Source organism: Cetorhinus maximus, chromosome 1 (assembly GCF_964194155.1).
Source record: "Cetorhinus maximus chromosome 1, sCetMax3.hap1.1, whole genome shotgun sequence".
Classification (NCBI taxonomy): Eukaryota; Metazoa; Chordata; class Chondrichthyes; order Lamniformes; family Cetorhinidae; genus Cetorhinus; species Cetorhinus maximus.
In genome coordinates, this window is record NC_135879.1 from 240,672,279 (window position 1) to 240,692,758 (window position 20,480).

Sequence of the window (20,480 nt, forward strand, 5' to 3'; positions counted from 1 at the left end):
AGACTGGGGTTGTTTTCTTGGAGCAGCGAAGGTTGAGAGGGGACCTGATAGGGGTGTATAAGATTATGAGGGGCATAGTCAGGGTAGATAGGAAGGGAATTTTTCCATTTGTAGAGGGGTCAATAACCAGGGGGCATAGAGGTGAGAGGTAGAAGGCTAAGAGGGGAGTTGAGGAAAGATTTTTCCACCCAGAGGATGCTAGGAGTCTGGAACTCTCTGTCCGGAAGGGTAGTTGAGTCAGGAACTCTCATAACATTTAAGAAGTATTTAGATATTCACTTGCATTGCCATAGCCTCATAAGAACATAAGAACTAGGAGCATTACATTCATTACAATCAGCCGTGATTGTAATGAATGGTGGGGCAGGCTCGAGGGGCTGAATTGCCTTAGGCTGATGGCTGATCTCATTTCGACCTCAACTCTAATTTCCCGCCCTCTCCCCATAACCTTTCAACCCATTACTAAGTAAAAATCTGTCTATCTCCTCCTTAAATTTATTCAACGTCCTGGCATCCACTGCACTCTGAGGTAGTGAATTCCACAGATTCATGACCCTTTGAGAAAAGTAATTCCTCCTCATCTGATTTAAATCTACCACCCCTTAGCCTAAAACTATGGCCTCTCGTTCTAGAATGCCCCACAAGGGGAAACATCTGTTCCACGTCTACTTTGTCTGTCCCCTTTAGCATCTTATATACCTCAATTAGATCTCCTCTCATCCTTCCAAACTCTAGCGAGTAGAGGCCTAAACTGCTCAATCTCTCCCCATAAGACGAACCCCGCATCTCTGGAATCAATCCACTGAACCTCCTCTGAACCACCTCCAGTGCAACTACATCCTTCCTCAAGTAAGGGGACCAAAACTGTGCACAGTACTCCAGGTGCTGTCTCACCAATGCCTTCTACAGTTGCAACAACATTTCCCTATTTTTATACTCTATTCCTTTAGCAATAAATGCCAAAATTCCATTTGCCTTCCTTATTACCTGCTGTACCTGCATACTAGCTTTCAGCGATTCATGCACGAGGACACCCAGATCCCTCTGCACTGAAGCGTTCTGAAGTTTCTCTCCATTTAAATAATAAGTCGCCTTTATTCTTCCAACCAAAATGGATAACCTCACACTTATCCACGTTAAGCTCCATCTGCCAAATTTTGGCCCATTCACCTAACCTGTCCATATCCATTTGTAAGTTTCTTATTTCTTCATTGCAACTTACTTTCCCACCTATTTTGGTGTCATCTGCAAATTTAGCTAGAGTACTTTCTATCCCTGAATCCAAGTTATTAATATAGATTGTAAATGGTTGCCTCCAGGGCTATGGGCCAAGTGCTGGAAAATGGGATTAGTGTCGTCAGATCTTCATTGACTGGCGCAGACACGATAGGCCAAATGGCCTCCTTCTGTGCTGTAAATGTCTATGAGTCTAAACAGATACATTCCAGTGAGAAAGAAAGACTCTACGGGAAGGACAAACCATCTATGGCTAACTACAGAAGTTAAAGATAGTATCAAATTGAAAGAAAAAGCATATAATTCCATGAAGATGAGTGGCAGTTCAGAAGATTGGACAGAAGATAAAGAACAGCAAAGAATGACTAAAGGATTAATAAGGAGGGAGAAATTGGAGTATGAGAGAAAGCTAGCTAGAAATATAAAAACAGAAATTAAGAGTTTCTACAGGCATTTAAAAAAGAAAAGAGTAAGTAAAGTGAGCATTGGTCCCTTAGAGAGTGAGAATGGGGAATTAATAATGGAAAATAAAGAAATGGTGGTTCAAATGCTTCAAATCCCACCATAGCAGCTGGTGGAATTTAAGTTCAAATAACAAAATACGGAATATAAAGCTAGTATCAGTAATGGTGACGATGAAACCATCATCGCTTGTTATAAAAACCCATCTGGTTCACTAATGTCCTTTAGGGAAGGAAATCTGCCATTCTTACCTGGTCTGGCCCACATGTAATTCCAGACCTACAGTAATGTGGTTGTCTCTTAACTACCCTTTGAAATTGAAGGGCAGTTAGGAATGGGCAACATATGCTGGCTTTGCCAGCGACGCCCACATCCCATGAAAGAATAAAGAAAAAATTCAAACATGATTTCTCTTTCACAAAACCATGAGCTGAACAGATATTTTGTATCTGTCTTCACTGTAGAGGATATAAATTATATCCCAGAAATAATTGTGAATCAGGAGGTGAAAGAGAGGGAGGAACTTAAAATAATTACAATCACCAGGGAAAGGGTACTAAGAAAATTATTGGAACTAAAATCTGATAAGCTCCCAGGTCCTGATGGACTTCATCCTCGGGTCTTAAAAGAAGAGGCTGCTGAGATAGTGGATGCATTGGTTTTAATTTTCCAAAATTCCTTAGATCCAGAAAAGGTCCCATCAGATTGGAAAACAGTGAATGTAACTCCTCTATTCAAGAAAGAGAAGAAACTACAGGCCAGTGAGCTTAACATCTGTCATAGGGAAACTGCTGGAATCCATTATAAAGGAGGTTATAGCAGGGCACGTAGAAAATCTCAATGCAATCATGCAGAGTTAACATGGTTTTGTGAAAGGGAAATCATGTTTAAATATTTTCTTTATTCTTTCATGGGATCTGGGCATTGCTGACAAAGCCTACATTTGTTGCCCATTCCTAATTGCCCTTCAATTTAACTTTTCAGAGGATAGTTAAGAGACAACCACATTGCTGTGGATCTGGAATCACATGTGGGCCAGACCAGGTAAGAATGGCAGATTTCCTTCCCTAAATGACATTAGTCAACCAGATAGGCTTTTACAAAATCAACAATGGTTTCATGGTCACCAATATTAGCTCTATATTCTGGATTTTATTAATTGAACTTAAATTCCACCAGCTGCTGTGGTGAACCCACGGCCCCAGAGCATTAGCCTGGGCCTCTGGATTACTAATCCAATGACGTTACCACTTTGCCACCACCCCCCACCCTGAGTTTTTTGAGGAAAATTGTAACAAGCAACGTGGATAGAAGGGAACCTGTGGATGTGCTACACTTAGATTTCCAGCAGGTATTTGACAAGGTGTCACATCAAAGGTTACTACGCAAAATAAGAGCTCAGGGTGTCGGGGGTAACATATTAGCATGCATAGAGGATTGGTGAGCTAACAGGGAGCAGAGAGTAAGGGTATATGGGTCTTTTTCAAGTTGGCAAGATGTGACGAGTGGAGTACCACAGGGATCAGTGGTGGAGCCCGACCTTTACAGTTGATATCAATGACATAGATGACTATGTGGGGGGTAGGATTAATAAGTTTGCGGATGACACAAAGATTGGCCAGGTGGTTAACAGTGAGGGTGAGTGTCTTGGGCTACAGCAAGATATAGACAGGATGGTCAAATGGGCAGATAAGTGGCAGATGGAATTTAACCCTGAAAAGTGTGAGGTGATACATTTTGGAAGGAGTAATTTGACAAGAAAGTATTCAATGAATGGCATGGTACTAGGAAGTTCTGAGGAACAAAGGGACCTTGGCGTGTGTGTCCATAGATCTCTGAAGGCGGAGGGGCATGTTATTGGGGTGGTGAAAAAGGCATATGGGACACTTGCCTTTATCAATCGAGGCATAGATTACAAAAGTAGGGAGATCATGTTGGAGTTGTACAGATCCTTGGTGAGGCCACAGCTGGAGTAGTGTGTGCAGTTCTGATCTCCACATTATAGGAAGGATGTGATTGCACTGGAGGGGGTGCAGAGGAGATTCACCAGGATGTTGCCTGGGATGAAACATTTAAGTTAAGAAGAGAGGTTGGATAGACTTGGGTTGTTTTTGTTGGAGCAGAGAAGACTGAGGGGCGACCTGATCGAGGTGTACCAGATTATGAGGGGCATGGACAGGGTGGATAGGAAGCAGCTGTTGCCCTTAGTTGAAGGGTCAGTCACAAGGGGACACAAGTTCAAGGTGAGGGGCAGGAGGTTTAGGGGGGATGTGAGGAAAAACTTTTTTACCAGAGAGTGGTGACGGTCTGGAATATGCTGCCTGAGAGGGTGGTGGAGGCAGGTTACCTCACATCCTTTAAAAAGTACCTGGATGAGCACTTGGCACGTCATAACATTCAAGGCTATGGGCCAAGTGCTGGTAAATGGGATTAGGTAGGTAGGTCAGGTGTTTCTCACGTGTCGGTGCAGACTCGATGGGCTGAAGGGCCTCTTCTGCACTGTGAGATTCTGTGATTCTGTGACTTGGATGAAGGCACCAAATGCATGGTTTGCTGATGATGCCAAGATAGGTAGGAAAGTAAATTGTGAAGAGGATATAAGGGGTCTACAAGGGAACATAAACAGGTTAAGTGAGTGGGCAAACATTTGGCAGATACGGTATAATGTGAACTTGTCCACTTAGGCAGGAAGAATGAAAAGCAGCATATTATTTAAATTGAGCAAGGTTAGAGCTTTGAGGTTCAGAGGGGCCTGGGTGTCCTGGTACATGAATCAGAAAAAGTTAGCATGCAGGTGCAGCAAGTGATTAGGAAGGCAATAGAATGTTGTTGTTATTGCAACGGGAATTGAATATAAACGCAGGGATTTTTTGCTACATTTGTTGGTGAGACCACATCTAGAGTACAGTGATAATAAAAACAGGAAATGCTGGAAAAACTCGGCAGGTCTGACAGCATCTGTAGAGAGAAAAACAGAGTTAATGTTTCGAGCTTTTATCTAGAGTACAGTGCACAGATTTGGTCTCCTTGTGATTCTTTGGAACTCTCTTCCCCAGAGTGGTGGAGGCAGGGTCAATGGGTACTTTTAAGGCAGACATAGATAAATTCTTGACCAACAAGGGAGTCAAAAGCTATCAGGGGTAGACGGAATATGGGGGTGAGGTCACAGAAATCAGCAATGATCCTATTGAATGGTGGAGCAGGCTTGAGTGCCGATTGGCCTACCATTGCCCCTAATTCATTTGTTCGTATTTTGGTACATGAATCACAAAAAAGTAAGTATGCAGGTACAAGTGATTCAAAGGCAAATGAAATGTTGTAATTTATTGCAAGGGGATGGAATATAAAAGTAGGGAAGTTTGCTACAATTATACAGGGCATTAGTGAGACCACATCTGGAATACAGTGTACAGTTTTGGTGTCATTACATAAGGATATAATTGCATTTGAAGCAGTTGAGAGAAGGTTCACCCAATTGATTCCTGGGATGAAGGGGTCATCTTATGACGAAAGGCTGGACAGTTTGGGCCTGCATCCATTTGAATTTAGAAGAATAAGACGTGATCTTACTGAAACAAACAAGATCCTGAGGGGGCTTGACAAAGTGCATGCTGAGAGGATAGTTCCGCTTGTGGGAGAGACTAGAACTTGGGAACGCAGTTTAAAAATAAGGGGTCTTCCTTTTAAGACAGAAATGAGGGGAAAAAAAATTCTCTCAGAGGTTGTTAGTCTGTGGAATTCTCTTCTCCAGAGAGCAGTAACAAGGGAATCAAAGGCTATAGGGGGTAGACAGGAAATCAAGTTGAGGCCACAGTCAGGTCAGCCGTGAACTATCAAATGGCGGAGTTGGCTTGAGGGCCCAAATGCCTGCTCCTGCCTATGAGAAATGGATGTTATTTGTGTGTGTGTGATTTAATTAAGCTGGGCAGAGATTAATAGGAGTCAGGTTGTCTGATGGGTTTAAAACATGAAAAGGATAGAGGTGTTAGGTTTCAGGTCCAAATGAATAGGTTAGTTCTAATGTTTGTATTTTTAGATAAGTTGAGAGTTTGAATAGTAAAGGGAAGCCAGAGGTGACAAGTTTGCATCTTGCAAGAGTTCCATAGGTAAACAGAAGTGGGGATATCATATTTTATTGACCCGAAAGCAAAGACAAAATAGAGACATGAAATATTTTATATTTGTAAGGATTTGAGTTTCAAAGAGGTGAGAGAACAATGGAACTGGAGATGAAAGGGGAAAAACGGTATTTGAGAGTTACTGGAGCTTGAGAGGTAGTTGTTGAGCTGGAGCTCAGCTGGGAGCTGGTAGCTCTGGGCTGGGAGGAGATGCAGGTTTGAATCAGCCATCCAGTCAAGCCAGAAAAATCTTGGGCTGCAAAAAAAAAGTTTTATTCTGAAGTTTGGACATCTACAGCAGAGTGGAAGAGTGTGGTCTGCCTTTATTAAAGCTACAGCAGTTTTACTTGAGTAATATTACTGGATTTTTATAGTTAGACATCTTTACAGGAGTGTTACCTGCAAGGTATTTACTTGTGGGTCTGACCAAACAGAGTGTCTTTTTGAGGGAATGTTTTGTAAGACTAAGTTTAACTGTGTAACTGTAATCTTGTGTGCTTAAGTTTTCTTTCATTGTTAATAAAACTTTACCTTTTAATTTTTAAAAATCCCAAAAATGTTACTGGACTTCTTACTGCTGATATCAGTATGTCTTCTTCTAGTTTTCTGAATACGAAAAAAAGAGTATGGCCCATAAGCCAAGTTTCCCTCTGGGATTTGGTTTGCACAACAATTAACATCGGCTGTGGTAGTATGTTCACACGTATGTTCGTATGTACTGCGCTAGTGTGTGGGGTGGAACTTGATTTTAATTTATTTCTACATGGGATATGGGCATCACTGACAAGGCCAACAATTGTTGCATATCCCTAGTGGCCCTTGAACTGAGTGGCTTGTCACATCCTTTCAGAGGGCAGTTAAGAGTCAACCACATTGCTGTGGGTCTGGAGTCACATATAGGCCAGACCAGGTAAGGAAGGCAGATTCCCTTCCCTAGAGGGCATTAGTGAACCAGATGGGTTTTTACAACAATTGACAATGGTTTCATGGTCACCATTACTGAGACCAGCTTTTCAATTCCCGATTATTACTCAAATTCAAATTCTACCAGCTGCTGTGGTAGGGTCTGAACCCTTGTCCCCAGAGCATTAGCCTAGACATCTGGATGACTAGGCCAATGACATTACCACTATGCCACCAACTCCCACTTCAACCCACTGCCTTTTGATGCAGAGGCAAGGATATTGTCACTCAGCTATGGCTGACATAAAGCATCAATAGAGGAATTGGATAGTTCAGTTCAACAATATCTGAGGTGCTGGGGATAGAGGGTTTAGGTAAGGGGCAGGCAGACAGAGACCACTATGCTAAAGATCCACCACCACTGAGGTGAGGAGGAAAAACCAGGATAACAAGATAATGGCTGGATCATGATAAAATGCTGACTGGTTTGCTGTGACTTGTCAACTTGGATATGTAGCTCCATGAACAATTTGCAAATGGTGCAGCGTTTTAATTATTTATTTGACAATGAAATCTAACGTGAATCTGATTTTAGGCTGTCACTTCGAGATGGCAGCTGGAAGTCACAGGATAGACACAGCTGAGGAAGACCATTGGGTCTTCTTAGCCCCCCCAACCAGAAAATCCTACAATTCTCCCATTACTGTACCTAGTCTCTTAAATGGCTGCAAGATCTTAGCAGTGATAAAAAAATAGAAAATAATACAAATACTTAGCAGGTTGGGCAGCATTGGTGGAGAAACTGTTAACTTTTCAGGTCTGTAAAGCATTGCAAGGCATTTGCAAAGAAAGACAGACACCAAGATCGCCAACTCACTTATTTAATGATGACATTGCCTTCTCGCAACATATGAATATATTACAAGGTCTATGACCCTTTATCAGAATTGGGAGTGCTTAGAGATTTTTAAGCCAAGCTTGGAAAGGGAGGACTAGAGTCAACCTTGTAGGTTGATGTCCTTACATCGGCTCATGATAGAGTATCGACCTGAAACGATAACTCCTGTGTCTCTCTCACAGATACTGCCTGACCTGCTGAGTTTTTCCAGCGCTTTCGGTTTGTATTTCAGATTTCCAATATCTGCAGTATATTGCTTTGTATGGAAAGGGAGAAGGAAAGGAAGAACAAATAGAAAGATCTGTGATAGGGTAGAAGTCTGGAGCGATTAAATGATAAAAAGGATTGCTGGTGAAGCAAAAAGAGATGGTAATGGGACAAGTAAAGGAATAAAGTTTGCATTTAAAGGAGTCATAAATGAGAAAGCAGAATCACCAAATCAGAATTAGCCTGTTATTTTAATTCTCTGTTCCACTCCCACACTCTGTCCTCAGCTTCCTACATAAACTCAAAGAACAGCAACTCATCCTTCAATTAGGCACTTTACAGCTCTCCCGACTCAATTCCAGATCATTTTGATAGAAGCAGCTGGGTGAGTCTGCTTTCCCATATACAACTCCTCTAGACAACTTTTGTTCCTTTACTTGGCCGATTACCATATCCTTTTGTCTTCAATGTCACTTAAACGCTCCTGCTTTCCATTCTATCAAAGACCTTCCAATTTGTTCTTTCCTCCCGCCCCCCCTTTTCCTGCCTGGCTTAAAAACTGTTAGATCGGTTATACTTCACCACATTTCTACTTCTCTTTAGTTCTTTAGTTACAGAATTGAAACGTTAACTCTGTCTTTCTCTCCACAGATGCTGTCAGGCCTGCTGAGTTTTTCCAGCAATTTTTGTTTTTGTTTCACATCTCTAAGCACTCCTGGTTCTGAGAAAGGGTCACTAACTTGAAACATTAGCTCTGTTTCTCTCTCCATAGCTGCTGCCAGACATACTGAGTATATCCAGAATTTTCTGTTTTTATTTAAAATTCCAGGATCTGCAGTACTTTGCTCAGTTCGAATCAGTGCTTTGAAACAGATAATTAACATGCACATCGTGCATAGATTGGCAGCTTGCATTTTAATTTACTTTACCAAGCTCAACAGCAGAATCTTGCAGCACAGAAGGATGCCATCTGGCCCAATGTGTCTGTGTCAGTTCTCTGAAAGAACTATTTAATTAGTTCCATTCCCTTACAAACATTTTCCTTGAAGTATTTACTAAATTAACTTAAGTCCGTTATCTCTGTTTACCAACCCACCTGGTAGTAGACACAATTTCTATTCATTTACTTTCATGCTTTTGGGGGAATGAGACAAGAGTGAGGGATCAAATCTAGGAAGTGCATATGGATATTAGTTGAGGTGGGCTTTCTGGTGACGGTAGAATTGTCTGCCAACATTCACTATCCAGGCTTCTCAACCACATGGAGTCACACCCTAGCAAAGGCCAGTAGTTCATGAGAGCAGAAAGCTGGCACAGCTAAAGGAGTAAAATATTTGCAAATTGGGTACAGAAAAAAGAACCGCGTTGTTCTATCCAAATCAGCATGCTTACCATTTTGTGGAAAAGACTCCATAGAAGACAGTTGAACTCGCGTTATCCTTGTCAGGCTGAAGAGTAAAGACATCATGAATCTTATCAAAATACATCTCATTGTCCTTGTCAGAGCACATCAAACGGGCTTTGAGAAAGGAGGTCCATTTTTTCTGGAGTGTCTTCTGACCACCGATGTCACCCTGAACAAAGGAACATCCATAAGATGCTTTTCAGTAAAAGATCTGATGTTTTAATAGCAGTTTTAAAAGGCCCGGATAAAAAGCCCCCATCCTTGGAGGACTGCCTATGCCATGTGGTGAGGCTGCGTGGTAAACCCTGGCTGCAGGTCGCGTTCCCAATGGAGGACCACCAATGGAAATGGCCACCCCGGGTTGTCCCCCTCCTCCCTCAGCCCCCATACCCCTCTTCACTGGGTCTGCCTGACTGGCCCAAACGAGGCTGCCAAACTTATTATCTGGGTTCCATTATATTTCATCACTGGGGACTGACAGCAGTCCCAGCAGTGTCCACTGCTCCTGGTGGCACTGCCGGCCATATGATTGGTCAGCAGCTCTTGGAGGTAGGACATCCTTATGGGGACAGGAGCCACAACTTCAGACCATTAACAGCCTGACAAACATAGAGGGCCAGTGGAGGCATGCTCGCCCCTAACTCTTCCCATGGTGGTCGGGGCCACTGCCTTTGCAAAAAATTCTGGCCATAAATGTAACAAGCAAGGTTAACCAACTAAGAGATCAAAATTTAAAGCCTCTCACACTCATTTGCACTTAGGCGTTTTCTTGGGTAAATAAAAAACGTACAGCAGAATAATGGCTATTTTACTGAACTAGTAAAGTAAAAACAAAATTCTAGAATGTGCTAATGTGGAAGACAACAGTAATTAAATGACAAAAGGCATGCTGGTGCAAGACAGAAAGGTAAGTGTTAATGGGACAAGAAAAGAAACAGGGCACATGGTGGCATAGTGTTAACGTCACTGGACTAGTAATCCAGAGGCTGAGGTTAATATATTGGGGACACAGGTTCAAATCTCACCATGGCAGCTGAATTTGAATTCACTTGAAAAATATCTAGAACTGAAAGTGAGTCAGTAGTAGCAACCATGAAACTGTCATCGATTGTTGTAAAAACCCATCTGGGTCACTAATGTCCTTTATGGAAGGAAATCTGCCATCCTTACACGGTCTGGCATACCTGTGACTCCAGACCCACAGCAAGGAGGCTGACTCTTAACTGCCCTCTGAAATGGCCTGGCAAGCCACTCAGTTCAAGGGCGATTAGGGTTGGGTAACAAATGCTGGCCTTGCCAAATGGGAACAGTGGCTATGATCTGAAATTGTTAAATTCTTTTAACATTGTGAGTTGTAAGTGGCAGGACGTAGTTAGCAAAGCATATGGGATCTTGGCTTCATAAATAGAGGTATTGAGTACAAAAGCAGGTAAAGTAGCTGAATCAGTAAAAAGTTCTGGTTAGGCCACAGCTTGGGTACTGTGTCCAATTCTGGTCACCCCACTTTAGGAAGGATGTGAGGGTCCTTGAGAGGACGCAAAGGAGATTTACAAGAATGGTTCCAAGGGTGAGGGATCTTAACAAACAAGATTGGGTCAGAGAAGCCAGGGTTATTCTTCTTAGAGTAAAGGAAATTGAGGAATGATTTGATAGAAGTGTACAAGATTATGACAGGTTTAGATAAGGCAGACAGAGTAAAGCTATTCCTATTGCCTGATGGTACAAAGACTAAGGAACACAGGTTTAAGGTTTTGGGCAAGAGGTGCTGGGGAATGAAAGGTATAGCTTTTTTAAATGCAGTAATTGGTCATGATCAGGAACTTACTGCCTACAAAGGTGGTGGAATCAATGAATGATTTCAAAAGGAAATGGATAGGTACTTGAGACGAATAATTTAACAGGGCTACAAGGTTGTGGGGGGGTGGTTGGGGGGTCATGGGACTGATTGGATTGTTCTACAGATAGCCCAGGGTGACCAACCATCCCAGGACTCCCTGGTATTTGAGGTGCTTCTCTGCACTAGCACCCCTCATGTCCTTGCAGGAAAGTTCACTCGTGCAGTTGGAGAGGATTTAAACTAAACTGGCAGGGTGTTGGATGCCAGCATTGGCTGTAAAACGCTTTGAGACTACGGGTGATTGTGAAAAGTATTATATAGGAGCACAAGTCTTTTTTTTTGATTGACACTCCATATTCAAGAACCTCATTGGTTTGAAAACCTGCCATTTCCCCCTCAGTCTTCTCTCTGTACCTACCCTCACGTTTCATTGTTGAGTTCCCTTATCATTTTAGTAGCTCTTCTTTAACTTTTCAGCTTCCTATAGTGAGAGTTTGAGAACCTGAGATTATACTGATGCCTTAAAGGATCTACTACCTGACTGCCACATCCCTTTCTAGTCATTGCCAGTATTGTCCCATTAGTCCTGTAATTTCTCTTTTTATATCGTTGAGTGTATGACTTCACATACTTAATCTAAATTAAACAGCATCTCCTATTGTTTTCCCACCTCTACAAAGAAGTAACAAATTTAGTGCAGCTGTCCTGTGCAATCCAAAGGTCAGCCACCTGAGACTTAATATCTGCCCACCATTTTCAGAGTAAAGGAAGGTGTCAGTTAGTTATCAGGCAAGACAGCGAACAAACTGAATTGGAAACCATTTCTCAAATTTCCTTCCTTGCTGTGCTCACTGCAAATTATGTCAACATGGCTAATGCTGCTTAAACAACCTGTAAATGTGTAAATTTGTAGGAAACATCCAAGTACAAGGAAAAGACCTTGATTTGGCTGAAAACAATAGAAATGCAAAATCAGTTATGTAAAAACGAAAGAAAATCTACTGCAGGCAGATACGGAAGCATCAATTTTGTGGTGCAGAACCTTATGACAGATATTCGGTTTTCATCTGAAATTTAGTAGCTCTGACTTCCCAGTCCAAGTGAACCTCTGATCCACACATCCAGTGAGGGTCTGGAGCAGAACCATGCTGAACTTAGCCTACAAAGTAAGAGAAGTGGAACCGACAATACCGTGCAATGCATGTGGACTTTCATGAGTGACAGTGGAAGTGGAAGCTGAAGTGAAAGCAATGGTGAGGAAAAGTCCATTCTGCTTTCTTGGAGATATTAGCACCAGATTATTCACTATTTTAAATCACTGAACAAGAGTTTTTTCTATTTAACTTACTCCACATTTATAAACCATTATAATGAATCACTTAAGTGTTTTCTATTCATCTTTCCGTTCCCATTTTCAGTTTTAACAGTGGAGTAAACAAAAGGGTTTCCAGTAGCTTATCCTTCTCTTTGGCAGTCTTTAGTTTCCATCTTGTGAGGCAATGATTTGAACCTTCATGGTCAACTCTTTGTTAAGCATCATCTGGTATGCCTCAGGAGCTCCAATCTAGCACGACAGTCTCTGCCGCATTTGCTGCAGATGAAGACTAGTGGACATTGGGTTTTCTCTGGGCCCTCTTCTCAGCCAGATAAGCTTTCTGTTTCGCCCTGCCTCTTCTAATGGCCATCCAAAGGTCACAAACATTGACAGACACAGCTGGGAAACAGTCGCCAATGTCGCCAAATTCATTTCTCACTTGCGGTTGTCCTTGTAGCGGAAGTATGGACATCCACCAGGACATGACTCAGTGGCCAATTCAGCATGCAGTAGGTCTTTGGGTATATGACTGCCATCCATCTGATGAGCATAGCCGAGACCATTGCAGATGTCACTGGCCAGTCGGGGAGATGGTGCCGTAGTGGTAATGTCGCTGGACTAATAATACAAAGGCCCAGGCTATTGCGCTGGGAACATAGGTTCAAACACTGCCATGGCTGCTGGTGGAATTTAAATTCAGTCAATAAAATCTGGATTATAAAGCTAGTCTCTGTAATGGTGATCATGAAACTAACAATTGTTGTAAAAACCCAACTGATTCACTAATATCTTTTAAGGAAATCTGCCATTCTTACCTGGTCTGGCCTACAGCAATGTCGTTGAATCTTAACTGCCCTCTGAAATAGCCTAGTAAGTCAGTCAATTCAAGAGCAATTAGGGATGGGCAACAAATGCTGGCCTTGTCAGCGACACCCACAACCCATGAAAGAATAAAGAAAAAAAGTAACAAGTGTATGCTGATAGATTTAGCACAATCCAGGAAGGTACCATACAGGCCGCACACTGGCCTCTTTAAAATAATCTGTGTATTCAACCACACAAAGTAATTTAAAGGTACTGCATACAAATGAACAGGCCACTCACAATAAAAAAGATTTAGAAGGGACATTGTTCAGTAGCACCTGGGTGTCAGCCACATGAGTGAACCATGGCACCAGAAGAGTTAACCCAATTCAAATAGGTTTCATAACTGAGGGTGAAGAGAGGAAGAAAAAAGAAAACAAACATAAATGTGTGCACATGCAAGAGTTCAGCTGCAGTTTCATCAAACACACAGATGTTGCGAAGCACGAATGAGGCTCATCTTTAAGTCTACATATAAAAAGAATTTCCATTTATATAATGCTTTTCACAACCTCAGAATGTCCTCAAGTGTTTTACAGCCAAAAACATACTTTTCTGAAGTTTAGTCACTACTGTAGGAAACATGGCAACCAATTTGTGTACAGCAATTTGTGTACTCCTGCTCCTAATTCGTATGTTCGTATTTTCGTATGTATGGGCTACAGTGGTTCAAAATGGTGGCATTCTGAAGAGAGAAGGGATTGAGTGATGCGGTGAGAAATGGTAAGCAGAGTTGATATTAATCAAAAAGGCTTGTTGATCCTAATGCTTTGCCCTGTTCTAACAAATTCCTGATGTTAGGGCTATGGGTTCGTGGGGCGGGGAGTGTATACCTTGCAAACACGGGCCACTCTGGGAACTCGCACTGCTTTGTAGTATTCAAACTCCCGGGCACTCTCACTGAAGAAGAAGTAGAGCTTGTCATCGTTACCGCTGCCCTCATCTGCTTTGACAAATGTCGATCCCACAAACTCTGGATCTGAGGAGAGAGATGGAGTTAGATCATTAACTGACAACTTAAGCAACAATGTGCTTGTTTAACATTTACTGAATATATGCATATAATGAAGCAGAACATCTCACTAATTTACATTAGTACTGCAGGTGGAATTTCACAACAGAAATGTTTTTATAATACTGAAAGCAAATTCCACCGATGCCTCATGCAGTGTTCCTCCCTCACATCCTGAAGTTACTGCCCCGCTTTCCCATATATCCTCACCTCCAAAAAGTGCAAGCTAATGGACTTCCTTGTTTCAAACATTGGGATCATCCATTCAACTGCCTCTTGTCACATTTCTCTCTTCCCAGCTCACCAAGCTAAACCATCTACTTCCAACCTCCATAATATAATCTGTGTCCATCCCTACTTCAGCGCATTTGCTGCTGAAACTCTAATCAATGCTTTTATTACGTACAAATTCAACTATCCCAATGCTCTCCTGGACGGCCACCCAACTTCCACTCTTCAGTTCATCCAAAGTTCTGCTTTCTGTATTCAGACGCACACCGATTGCTATTCACTCATCACCCCATGCTTGCTTAACTGCACTGGCTCTTGGGGCAGCAATGCCTCAATTTTAAAATTATTACCTTATATTCAAATCTCTTCATGGCCTCTCCCTTCCCTGTCTCTGTAACAATGTTCAGTCCTACAACTACCCAATAACTTTACATTCCTCCCATTCTGGTCTCTTGTGCAGTCCTGATTTCCTTCACTCCACCATTGGTGGCTGTCTTCAGAGGTCTAGGCCCTAAGCTCTGGAATTCCCAATCTAAGCCCCTCCCCTCCTTTAAAGCACTCATTAAAACCTATTTCTTTGACTAAGCTTTAGGTTACCTGTCTTAATATGTTCTTACGTGACTCAGATCAAATTTTGTCCTACACACCTGTGAAGCACCTTGAGGTTTTATGTTAAAGAAACTATTAAAGGCAAGTTAACTTATTAAGGGTTCGGTGGACAGTGAAGGACTGATTTTAAATTTTAGTGATGGCAGGAAAAAGAGGCTGCTATCAGTATAGCCAACACTAATATTTTGTTCTCCTTGTGCTTCAATCTGACATTTTCACCTGATAAGTTAAGATGCATATCTCCAGACTAGCATCAGTCATTCTCTCTGCTATAGTCACCATCTTGACTTGGAAATATATCGCCGTTCCTTCATTGTCGCTGGGTCAAAATCCTGGAACTCCCTCCCTAACAGCACTATGGGTGTACCTATAACATATGGACTGCAGAGGTTCAAGAAAGCAGCTCAGCACCACCTTCTCAAGGGCAATTAGAGATGGGCAATAAATGCTGGCCTAGTCAACACATCCTGTGAACGAATAAAAAAAATATGGCCCATGAATTGACTTTTGGCCACTCTCCAAATTTTCTTGTCCCACCCACAATGATGCCCGTTGCTGCCGGGGCCAGAAAATCCCGCCCATAGTATTGGAATTAAAGGGGCAGTGGCAGTGTGGAAATAAAATTGGCTAAATGAAAAAAACAAACAGTAATGGTAAATTGTTGTTTTTTAGACTGGAGAGAAAAATACTGTGACATTCCACTAGGTTTTTATTGAATCAAGGAATAGTACAACACAAAAGGCCATTCAGTTGACTGAGCCTGCATTAGATCTTTCAAAGGGCAATTCAGTTGAGTGCTTTGTAATACAGAACTTGAATGTTGTTGAAAAGAGAGACATGTTGTTAAAGCTTTTCATCTTGGATTCATCAGGACAAATGCAAGAATGCCAAATTTCAAATGATCATAAAAACTGATGCTACAGATCGAATATCCTTTATCTGTAAATCCAAAAACCAAACGCATCCAAAAACTTTTTTGAACCTCATCGACCTTTAGCGCTGTAAGCCTGTGAACCAAGCCAACACAAACTTCGCTGACCACATCCGACCTTTATTATTCAGCGGTACATCTTACTTTTCTAGCCATTTTATTGACTTTAACCTACAGCTAGCCTAAGCTTAGGCCATTGTAATGTAAGGACTATATGGATATCTGAAAATCAAAATTATCTGAAATCCAAAAAGCAAGAGAGTGCCCCCAAGAGTTTTTGACATAGGATATTCGACCTGTGCAGAAGAGAGGGTGCTGACTGGTTGGCAAGGTGATTCTGATTGGCTGTGGCATTGCCATGGGGAGGCAGCAGATGCCTGGGAACATCACCACCTGCAAGTTCCCCTCCAAGCTACACACTATCCTGACTTGGAATGATATTGTCATTCCTTCTCTGTGGCTGGGTCAAAATCCTGGAACTATCTTCCTAACATTGTGGAAGTACCTACACTACTGGGACTGCAGTGGTTCAAGAAGGCTGGTTACCACCACTTTTTCAAGGGCAATAAATGCTGGCCTAGCCAGAGATGCCCACGTCCCATGAAAGAATAAATTAAAAAAGCTTCTTGTCTGCTCATTTAGGCACAGCATTTATGTGGTTCCTTCAGTTAAGTTCTTGCCAATGATAACCATAACCCCAAGCCCCAACCGGTCATTAATGGTGGGGAATTCAGTGATGGTAATATCAATCGGAGGTACTTTGATTACCTCTTGTTGGAGACAGTCATTACCTGGTACTTGTGCGTTGGGAATATTACTTCCACTTATCAGACCAAGCCTGAATGTTGTTCAGGTCTTGCTGCATGAGGACATGGATTTCTCTGTTGAGGAGATAAGAATGGAACTGAACACTATAGAATCATCAACAAACATTCCCACTTCTGACTTTATGATGGAAGGAAGGTCATTGACGAAGCAACTGATGCAGGTTAGGCCTAAGACATCGCCTTGAGAAGTTCCTGCAACAAGGTGGGGTTGAGATGTTTTGTCTGCAACAACAACCATTATTTAGGTATAACTCCAGCTAGTGGAATGTTTTCCCCGTGATCCTCATTGACTTCAATTGTGCGAGAGCTTGTGATGCTGGCTTGACTGCCTTGATGTCAAGGGCAGTCACTCTCACTTCACCTACAGAATACAACTCTTTTGTATGAACCAGGGACGTAATGATGGCAGTCTTAGTGAACCCAAATTGTACATCGGTGAGCAGGTTATTAGTGATTAAGTGCTGCTTAATAGGGCTCTGGATGATATCTTCCATCACTTTTCTGATCGTTGTCTGTAGACCGATGGCATGGTAATTGATGGATTGGATTTGTCCTGCTTTTCGCAGTTAGGACATATTTGGGCAATTTTCCACTTTGTCGTGTAGACGCTAATGTTGTAGCTGTACTGCACAGCTTGGCTAAGGTCTCGTCTAGTTCTGCAGCAAACACCTTCAGCATCACAGCCAGGAAAGGGTTGGGGCCAATGCTCCTGCTAAACTGTGCGGGTGCATAGCCATGTAGCAGCCTGAAAAGTACCACAGAGACCTTGCTCTGTGATTAATAACGTGCACAAATGCACAAAAAAATTTAACGCTGCATATAGCAGCTAAATTTTGATGGGTAGATTAGTCAGGGCCCATAGTCTTTGCTGTATACAGAGGAATCAGCCAATTCTTCATGGTAAAATGAATCAATTGGCTCAAGACTGGCTTCTGCGCTAGCGGCAATCTCAGGAGGAGGTTAAGTGATACTTGACACTTCTGGCTGAAGGTGGTTACAAACATTTTGACCATGTTTCTTACACTCATGTGATGGGCTCCACCATCACTGAGGATGGGAATGTTCATGAACCCCCCTCCTCCTGTTAGTTGTTTAAGTGTCCACCACCATTCCTGTCTGGATATAGCAGGACTACAGAGCCCTGATCTTATCTGTTAGTTATGGAATCTTTTAGCTTGCAGCTTCTGCTGTTTATCATGCATGCAGTCCTGTATTGTAGCTTTACCAGGTTGGCGGTTCATTTTGAGGTAGTCTGGCATTGCATCTGGCATGTTTTTCTATATTGTTCTTTGAATTGCTTGATGGTAATGATACAGTGAGGGATATTTTGGGCCTTGAGGTTAAGAATTGTGGCACGATACAATTGTGTTGCAGCTGATGCCCCAAAGCTGCCCATTTTTGAGCTGCTAGGCTGTTCTCAATCCATCTAGTTTAACATGGTGGTGGCGGTGCTACACAAAAGCCATGCAGGTGTCCAAAAGGACTCTGTAGTGGTCACTCCTGCCAGTACTGTCGTGACCAGATATATCTCCGACAGGTTGACTGGTGAGATCAGGTAGGTTTTTCCCTTGTGTTGGTTTTCTCACGAACTATCCACATGCCCAGTTTGACATCTGCATCTTTCGGACCTGAGCACCTCAGTAAGCAGAGCTGCTACCAATCCACTCTTGTTGATGGATACTGAAGTCTCCAACCCAGCACACATTCAATGCCCTCAAAGATTTTATTTGTCTACCCCAAGTACATTCTGTGCTATTGTTTTTGGAGCAGAGAAAGTTAAACAGGATCCAAGCTGGTTGGTGAAGCAGAAACTAAGATACAGAGCTTTTTACAGACAGTGTTTATTGACTTTAGTGTCAGCTCTCCTCCCACACACCCAGTGTCCCAGCTATCCCCTATTTAGAGAATACTACAATAAACAAATAGGCAAATTAACAAATTAAATTAAAGTGATAGCCCCACCCCCTATTTATGTGTTCAAAATACTTAATTAAACAAAGCCCTTCACCTGTGTTTCCTAACAATATAATTAACATACCATTAAGAAAGGTTAAGGGGAGATTTAATAAAGGTGTTCAAAAACATAAAGGGTTTGGATAGAATAAATAAGCAGAAATTGTTTCCAGTGGCAGAAGTATGGATAACCATAGATCACAGATTTACATAAGTTGGTGAAAGAACCAGAGGTGATGCAAGGAGGTTCCCCCCCCGCCTCCCCCTCCCCGCCCCACACACTGATTTGTTACAATGGGAATGTACTGCCTGAAAAGCCGGTGGAAGTAGATATAATAGCAACTTTCAAAAGGGAATCAGATGAATACTTGAACGGGAAAAATAATACTTCAGAGCTATGGGAACGTGCAGGGGATAGCTCTTAGAAAGAGCCATGGAGCGTAGTACTTCTTCTGTGCTATATATATTACTGCATGAGTGTGGAGGGATGAGATCAAACAAACCAAAAGAGCCACCTCATCCTCTTGCTATCTTGGAGGTGAGTCATTTTGACACCAAATAAGGACTCTTCAAGCTTTAATGCACTTGTCTGCTCGTCAGCTGCCGTGAAAGTCAAATATCAGTAAACCAGATGTAATGCTCTAACTTATCTCAATTCAGTTGTCAGAGTTAAAACATGCATTGGAATGAAACTTTTAATGATATCTGAACAGATGCCATTTACAAGTATATTGTATAAATGACAGGATTCTTTTGTTTTGAGTGCTGCATTCTTTCACTCCAAAGGACTTGACATGAGTGCTGCACAGCATGTGGTCCCTGCATCATGACTGCTCCAAATAATTGGCAGTTTGGTCTAAAAGAGACCAATTATTGTTTTTTTTTCTAATCTTTACATCCCCTCACCCTCCTTCCTAAGATATGCTGATATCTTGGCTCAATCAACAGAGGTCTCACTGCTGAGTCAGAGGGTAATGGGTTCAAACCGCACAGGCTTAAGCACAAAATCTAGACTGACACTCCAAAGCAGTACTGAGGGAGTACGGTACGGGAGTACGCTACAGGTGAGGGAGTACAGATAAGCTGTACACCAAGATCTCAGCTGCTCTCAAGCGAGCATAAGATATCCCATAGCACTGTTAGCAGAAGTTGTCTCTAATTTATCTCTCAACCAAGAGATGACCAGGTCATTGCTATTTGTGGAACCTCGCTGAATGCAAGCAATAATTTTTCGTCTGCAAGTTAGAAAGTGAGGTTTACAGTCTATATGAAGGTGGATGGCATCACAGCCATGGCCTGTCTCCTGTCCTGAAATATATGCACTGACCAACGCTGGATAGCAATCTGGAGCAGGAACCTGCCTGACAGCTGTTTCCTCCTTCTAGCTGAAGAAAACTGCAGAGCCACAGCAACTCCTGTGCTTTAAGTCAGTCAACTCAACATCGAACATTGTTGCTGAGCCTGAGGGCTCCCTGCCTAGTGCAGGTGGTATATTTACCCACAGTTCTTTTTCACCCTCATCTAAACTTACAGTCAGCAGCCAATCCTGGCAATACTTGTGATCTTATAAGGAAATGCTGCAGGGGTACCCCTATCAAACTGTCTGAACCTTCTGAGAGCAGAAGAGCCATGTAATTACAATAAGACTTGAACCATAAATAACTTTACCGTA

The 20,480-nt window shown here is 42.3% G+C and overlaps 1 protein-coding gene across 1 annotated transcript in view; it reads right to left on the reverse strand.

Annotated features, from left to right (window-relative positions):
* Window positions 1-20,480, reverse strand: part of LOC144688344 (semaphorin-4F-like) — a 186,636-nt gene that overhangs the window by 51,426 nt on the left and 114,730 nt on the right. The window contains exons 7-8 of the mRNA XM_078554783.1: window positions 14,079-14,224; window positions 9,217-9,398 (exon numbers count right to left, since the gene is read on the reverse strand). Coding sequence (XP_078410909.1) covers window positions 9,217-9,398; window positions 14,079-14,224 — 328 coding nt within the window. The remainder of the gene's footprint in view (window positions 1-9,216; window positions 9,399-14,078; window positions 14,225-20,480) is intronic.